Source organism: Vigna umbellata, chromosome 4 (assembly GCF_029865625.1).
Source record: "Vigna umbellata cultivar VRB3 chromosome 4, Vumbellata_1.0, whole genome shotgun sequence".
NCBI lineage: Eukaryota > Viridiplantae > Streptophyta > Magnoliopsida > Fabales > Fabaceae > Vigna > Vigna umbellata.
In genome coordinates, this window is record NC_142168.1 from 52,746,430 (window position 1) to 52,754,104 (window position 7,675).

Here is a 7,675-nt window from a genome sequence, read left to right on the forward strand (position 1 = left end):
TTCCCAATGTATGGATTACCTCCAGGTTACACCCCACCTGTGGGAGAATACACAGAAGGGGAGCAGACTTCATTCTCTTTCCCTACCACTGCCAACGTACCGCCAATCAGTATTCAGGGACCTGTTATAATGTCCGCACCTATGGTAAATGAAGGAATGCATGCAAACATGTCTGATGGAATACGAGTAACTCCGGTGCCGCTTGTGATTACCGGAGAGGGCTTTTCTACAGGGGCTGTGCCGTATACTTTGTTTCAGGGGGTAACTAGTAATGTCGATGGGGCAAAGGATAAACTTGAGAGCCTAGAGGCAAGATTGAGGGCTGTGGAGGGGTATGAAAGTTATGGATTTGGGGATGTTTCTAGATTGAGCTTGGTTCCTGGCGTCAAAATTCCACATAAGTTCAAGGCGCCAGATTTTGAGAAGTATAAGGGAAATACATGCCCAAAGAGCCATCTAACCATGTTTTGCAGAAAGATGGCTGCATATGCTTACGATGAGCAGCTGCTCGTTCATGTTTTTCAAGATAGTTTGGCTGAAGTGGCATTAAACTGGTATATACCCATTTGGAGCCGACTCGAATTCGTTGTTGGGCAGACTTGGCTGATGCTTTTGTGAAGCAGTACATATACAATACACATGTCGCGCCAGATCGTTTACAGCTGCAAAACATGTCGAAGAAAGACAACGAAACTTTTAAGGAGTATGCTCAGCGGTGGAGGGAATTGGCTGCACAAGTTGAGCCACCTTTGTATGATAAAGAAATGGTGGCAATGTTTGTAAATACGCTCCAACCACCATTTTATGAACATATGGTGGGAAATGTATCTTCAAATTTTGCCGATATCATCATGATAGGCGAGCGAATAGAGATCGGGTTGAAAAATGGGAAGATTGCATATGGCTCGTCGGCGGGTGCAAACTCCAAAAAACCCAATTTCAACTCAGGGAAAAGAAAGGAGGGAGATGTGCATGCAACATCTGCAACCCCCGTGTGGAGAGGTCAAGCTCCCACCCATAACTATCGACCATACTGGGGTCAACATCCACATGCAGCTAACGCGTCATTTGGTCATCAAATTAGGCCTCAACAACAACCAGGGTACTATCAACCACAATACATTCCGATGAATAATTGGAGGGGTGGGGCAAATGTAGGTTCCAATGTGAATGTGGGTCCCAATACTTATCCAAGAAGGAACCAGGAAAGAAATTATGTTAACTTTACTCCAATTCCTACAACTTATACGGAATTATTGCCTCAGCTTATCAAACAAGGTCTAGTTGTCGTTTGTCCCCTGAAGCCTTTGCAGCCTCCGTACCCAAGAGGTTATGATGCAGACGCAAAGTGTAGTTATCATGGAGGGGCCGCTGGTCATTCCACTGAGAGGTGTCTGGCTTTCAAGCATAAAGTACAGACTCTAATTGATTCCGGGTGGTTAAAGTTCCAAGAGGATAAGCCTAGTGTCGAGTCCAATCCTTTATCTGGGCATGGAAGTGCTTCGACGAATGCTGTCGAAGTGAAAGAACATGAGCTGGTGAGAAATGTGAAAGAAGTCAAGAGCTCTAGGAGGTTTATTTTGGAGGCGTTGCTGAAAGTGGGTATCTTGAAGGGTGATTATGATGAGAGTATGGCGTGTGTGCTCCACCCAGAGGCTGAGCACTCTATTGAGGAGTGTGTTGAGTTTGAAGAAATTCTGCAAGACTTGCTAGATCGTGGTTTGATGCAAGTATGTCACAAGAATGAGGAGGGAGAGGTATTTGCACAGACTGGTGATGAATCCGGTATGATTTTACCAGAACCATTAGTGATTCGTTTCACTAAGACTACTTCTATCCCACCAACTCAAGGAAGGTCGCCTGTAGTTATCCATGTACCAGCTCCTTTTCCTTACAAGAACGAAAAAGCCGTCCCATGGAGATATGAGACGCATGCGTCAGGCGAAACGCAAAGCGTTGACCCTGTCGTCAAAAACATATCAAGGATAGGGGGAATGACTAGGAGTGGTCGAATTTTCACATCACCAGAGTTGGCTCGAGAAAGGGTTAATGATAAGGAAGCAACGATGGCCGCGAAGGCAAAAGAATTCTTAAAGGGGAAGGGTGCACAGACAGAGGAGATCCCCGATAAGGAAGAGAAGAGAGAAGTTTCTGAAGAGGAGGCTTGTGAATTTTTAAAATTCATACAACAAAGCGAATATAAAGTGGTGGAACAGTTAAACCGTATGCCTGCTCGCATATCCTTGTTAGACTTGCTCATGCATTCGGCATCACACAGAAAGTTGCTAATGAAGATACTCAGTGAGGCTCACGTGGAGCAAGGTATTTCGTTGAATAAATTCGAGGGTATTGTTGGCAATATTGTTGCTAATAATTATCTCACCTTTACGGATGAAGAGATACCTGCTGAAGGAAGAAGGCATAACAAGGCTTTTCACGTCTCTGTGAAATGCCTGGATCATGTTATTGCGCGTGTTTTAGTGGACAATGGGTCCTCCTTGAATGTCATGCCGAAAGCAACTCTGGAAAAGCTACCTTGCGAAGGGATGCATATGAGGCCTAGTTCAATGATTGTGAGGGCGTTTGATGGTAGTAAAAGAAGTGATGGGAGAGGTGGAATTACCAATGCAAGTTGGCCCGTGTGTCTTTCAAATAACATTCCAGGTTATGGATATCCTGCCAGCTTATAGTTGTCTGTTGGGACGTCCCTGGATTCATTCGGCTGGAGTTGTGCCTTCTACACTACACCAGAAGTTGAAGTATGTGATGGGAGATAAGCTGGTGATAGTATCAGGAGAAAAGGATCTTCTTGTGAGTGGGCCATCATCCACGCGCTACATCGAGGCGGCTGAAGAAGCTCTGGAAACAGCCTTCCAATCGTTGGAAATTGTGGGAAATGCTTGTGTGGAACCGTTTCCAGTAAATCCTCGTCTATCATGTGCTTCTATTATGATGGCCAAGATTATGCTAAAAGAGGGCTATATATATGGGGAAGGTTTGGGCAAATATCGGCAGGGGCGAGCATTCCCTCTAGAATGAAGCCGGAAATGTCCCTAAAAATTAAAGAAGAGGTCCAAAAGCAATTTGATGCAGGATTTTTGGCTGTGGCAAGATACCCACAATGGGTAGCAAATGTTGTACCAGTGCCTAAGAAGGATGGGAAAGTTCGAATGTGTGTTGACTACCGTGATTTGAATCGTGCAAGTCCGAAGGATAATTTCCCGTTACCACATATCGATACTCTGGTTGATAATACGGCCAAATTTTCGTTATTTTCGTTCATGGATGTATTCTCGGGATATAATCAAATTAAAATGGCACCGGAAGATATGGAAAAAACGACCTTTATCACGTTATGGGGAACATTCTGTTATAAGGTGATGTCTTTCGGACTCAAGAATGCTGGGGCAACATACCAAAGGGCAATGGTGACACTTTTTCATGATATGATGCATAAGGAAATTGAAGTTTATGTGGATGACATGATTGCAAAGTCTGAATCAGAAGAGAAGCATATTTTCAATCTAAGGAAATTATTTGAGAGGCTGAGAAAGTACAAACTCAGGTTAAATCCTGCCAAATGCACGTTTGGAGTAAAGTCGGGAAAATTGTTGGGCTTTATTGTCAGTCAAAGAGGGATAGAAGTTGATCCGGACAAAGTAAGAGCGATAACGGAAATGCCTACGCCCAGAACAGAAAAGGAGGTTCGAGGTTTTTTGGGAAGATTGAACTACATTGCTAGGTTCATCTCCTAATTAACTGATACTTGTGAACCAATGTTCAAGTTACTACGGAAAAATCAGGCCGTAGTCTGGAATGAAAATTGTCAAGTTGCTATTGAAAAGGTCAAACAATACCTGCAAGACCCTCCTGTATTGCGTCCACCTATGCCAGGAAGACCGCTCATCTTGTATTTGACCGTGCTGGATAATTCAATGGGTTGTGTATTGGGTCAGCATGATGAAGACGGGAAAAGAGAGCATGCTATATATTACTTGAGCAAAAGATTTACAGATTGCGAACAACGATATTCGTCGTTAGAGCGAACTTGTTGTGCACTGGCGTGGGCTACTCATCGTTTAAGGCAATACATGTTGAGCCATTCTACTTGGTTGATATCTAAAATGGATCCTATCAAGTATATTTTCGAAAAGCCCGCTCTAACTGGAAGGATAGCTCGATGGCAGATGCTATTGTCAGAGTACGACATTGTATATGTTACTCAGAAATCTATCAAGGGTAGCGCTTTAGCGGAATATTTAGCCCATCAACCCATTAGCGATTATCAGCCGATGCAACCTAAATTTCCTGATGAAGATGTCATGGCTTTATTTGCTGAGAACAAAGAGACAAAGATGAAAAAGCATGGACGGTATTATTCGATGGGGCCTCGAATGTAATGGGGCATGGAATAGGGGCAGTGCTTATCTCTCCTAAGAATCAATACATTCCAATGACGGCAAGGTTGTGTTTTAATTGCACGAATAATATCGCAGAATATGAAGCCTGTGCCATGGGTATTCGAGCAGCAATAGAGTCTAAAGCAAAAATTCTGGATGTATATGGAGATTCAGCTTTGGTCATCCATCAATTGAAGGGAGAATGAGAGACTAGGGATACTAAATTAATTCCATACCAAGCTTACATCAGGGGATTAGTTGAGTATTTCGATTCCATCACGTTTAATCATATACCGCGAGAAGATAATCAATTAGCAGACGCATTGGCTACCTTGTCATCGATGTTTGAAGTTGATCAAGATGCAGAATTGCCAATGATTGAAATGAAGAGTCATGCAAAGCCAGCGTATTGTCATTTCATCGAAGAGGAGGTAGATGGTAAACCTTGGTACTTTGATATCAAGCATTATCTTAGGACCCGAGAATATCCAGAGAAGGCATCAGAAAACGACAAAAGGGTGTTAAGGAGGTTGGTTGGCAGTTTCATTTTGAGTGGGGATATTCTATATAAGAGGAATCATGACATGGTTCTCCTTAGATGCGTAGATGCAAAAGAAGCCGAGCTGATACTAAAAGAAGTACACGAGGGTACATTTGGCACGCACATGAATGGGCACTCAATGGCCAGGAAGATACTGAGAGCGGGGTATTTTTGGTTGACTATGGAAAATGATTGCTGTACACATGTGAGAAAATGTGAGAAATGCCAGGTATACGCAAGTAATATCAATGTTCCACCCACGACCTTGAACGTGTTGTCTGCACCATGGCCCTTTTCGATGTGGGGAATAGATGTCATCGGAGCTATAGAGCCAAAGGCGTCAAATGGACACCGTTTCATATTAGTCGCAATCGACTACTTCACCAAGTGGGTTGAGGCCGCTTCTTATGCTAATGTGACCAGAAAGGTGGTGACCAAGTTCATAAAAAGGGATTTGATTTGCAGATACGGGCTCCCTAACAGGATCATCACTGATAATGCCACTAACTTGAATAACCAGATGATGACAGAGTTATGTAAGGAATTCAAAATTCATCATCTTAATTCTTCTCCTTATCGTCCAAAGATGAATGGGGCAGTAGAGGCTGCTAACAAAAATATCAAGAAGATTGTGCAGAAGATGGTGGTCACATATAAGGATTGGCATGAAATGCTTCCTTTTGCTTTACATGGTTATCGCACTTCGGTACGAACATCGACTGGGGCAACGCCTTTCTCGCTTGTATATGGAATGGAGGCAGTACTTCCGTTTGAAGTGGAAATTCCGTCCTTACGAGTTTTAATGGAAACCCAATTAGAAGAGGCGGAATGGGTTCAAGCTCGTTTCGACCAGCTCAATCTCATCGATGAAAAAAGACTAACAACAGTATGCCATGGAAAATTGTACCAAAGAAGAATGAAGAAGGCATTTGACAAAAAGGTACACCCAAGAGAATTTCATGAAGGTGAGCTGGTGTTGAAGAAGATTCTACCCATACAGAAGGATCATAGAGGCAAATGGACTCCAAATTATGAAGGGCCATTTGTAGTGAAGAAAGCATTTTCTGGTGGGGCACTAATTCTCACGAGAATGGACGGAGAGGAGTTACCATTGCCAGTTAATTCTGATGCAGTAAAAAAGTTTTACGCATGATGATTCCGTGATAGTGGTTGCCATTAAGGGGATGTTGATATTATCTTCAATGCTTATTGTACTCTGTGTTTTATTCAATAAATAAATTTCACGTGAGTTCATTCATATTTTGGTTGTTTGCATTCCATCTGAAATATTGCATGTCACGCTGAGCTGTTAAGTAGTTAAGGGGAAATGAAAACGAAAATAAGTAAACGCGTGTTGATAAAAGCATCACAGGTATATCAGGTTGGCAAGCTCGGTCCTAGAGGATGTCGAAAAGGAAAAACGAAAAAAAAAAAAAGGTTACATGTTGAGTTTGTTGTTAATAAAGTTGTCAAGAACATAGTATTTTCGAAAAAATTTTGAAAAATACCGTTGGTGAGTACTTCCCTGATTCAAGGTTTTGGGAGTAACCGGTGTTCTTTTCTTGATAAAGCATATGCATTCACATTACTTGAACCCTATTTTTTTCGTTTCCCATAAGATGAAGGATTTCGCCATATGCCTAATATTGGGGCAGTTTTCATTATGTTACATATCACCGATAATCCGTTGATCAGGGAGATATATATATATATATATATATAAAAAAAAGATATATAAAAAAAAAAAAAAAAAGAGAAAACAAAGGAAACAAAGCAAAGGAAAAATGAAGTGGATGTGTCAAACACTACATAGTTTTGTTTCAGGTTTAAATTCAAGAGAAAGCCAGACAAACAAGATTCAGAGTGACGTGTGGCCATTTTTCGTTATCCAATCGTCAAAAGCAGTTCATCCAATTGCACCCCTTTTGAGCCAAAATTCATAATTGTTTTCATCACCCTAGACAAGAATCATTAGCATATCGACGTCAACTTAAAAACATACATCATAAGCATCCAAAGTTGAGGAGGAAATCTCTAAAAGGAAGAAAGAAAAACAAAACAAAAATGAAAAGGAAAGTATCATAAAGGACCACAGCAGGGGCAACAAAAAGAATGATCCAAAGGGAAAGAAAGAAAAAAAAACAACAATAAAGGATGCCTGAAGTTCAAATCTCTAAAGACAGTTGACTGGGCACCTTGCAAATGATTCTTGTTTAAAAGCTTTAACCGTCAAACACTTATTTGGGCCTTCATTATCCTTTCTTTCAAAACCTTTTGACCTTTAACCACGGTACAAGCTAATAAAAGTCCACGCTGACTGAACACTGTTTGTCCTAATCTTTCTCAAGAATTTAACTTTGAAACAGAATGATGTGGTGAACGACGCAATTCAGTTTTATTTTCAAAAAAAAAAAAAAAAAAAAAAAAAAAATCTCCCTGTCAATCGAAGGTTATCCAATTTGGGGGAATCTTTCATACCCAAACCTTTTCATTTTTCCAAAGCATACTTATTGTGCAAAATTGGGGTAATATGGGAGCCCAACATGTTAATAACACTTTCCCCCAGATGAGGGACACACATACGTTAATATTTGCTCATAGAAAATCATTATTCATCTGCTTTTCATAACCATTCTTCTACATCCTACAGGGTTCAAGTTAATTTGGATTGCAAAAAGCGATAAAAAGAATTTTAACTCAGGGTTACACTTTCTTCCTGCTCATCAAGGGGTTC

At 41.3% G+C, this 7,675-nt stretch overlaps 1 protein-coding gene across 1 annotated transcript; it reads left to right on the top strand.

Annotated features, from left to right (window-relative positions):
- Positions 1-851: 851 nt before the first annotated feature.
- LOC148200583 (uncharacterized) lies at positions 852-4,400 on the top strand. Its single transcript, XM_088112994.1, has 5 exons — positions 852-2,103; positions 2,398-2,664; positions 2,795-2,995; positions 3,094-3,245; positions 4,227-4,400. The coding sequence occupies exons 1-5, from the start codon at positions 852-854 to the stop codon at positions 4,398-4,400; spliced, it is 2,046 nt and encodes a 681-aa protein (XP_087969120.1).
- The last annotated feature ends 3,275 nt before the right edge of the window (positions 4,401-7,675 follow it).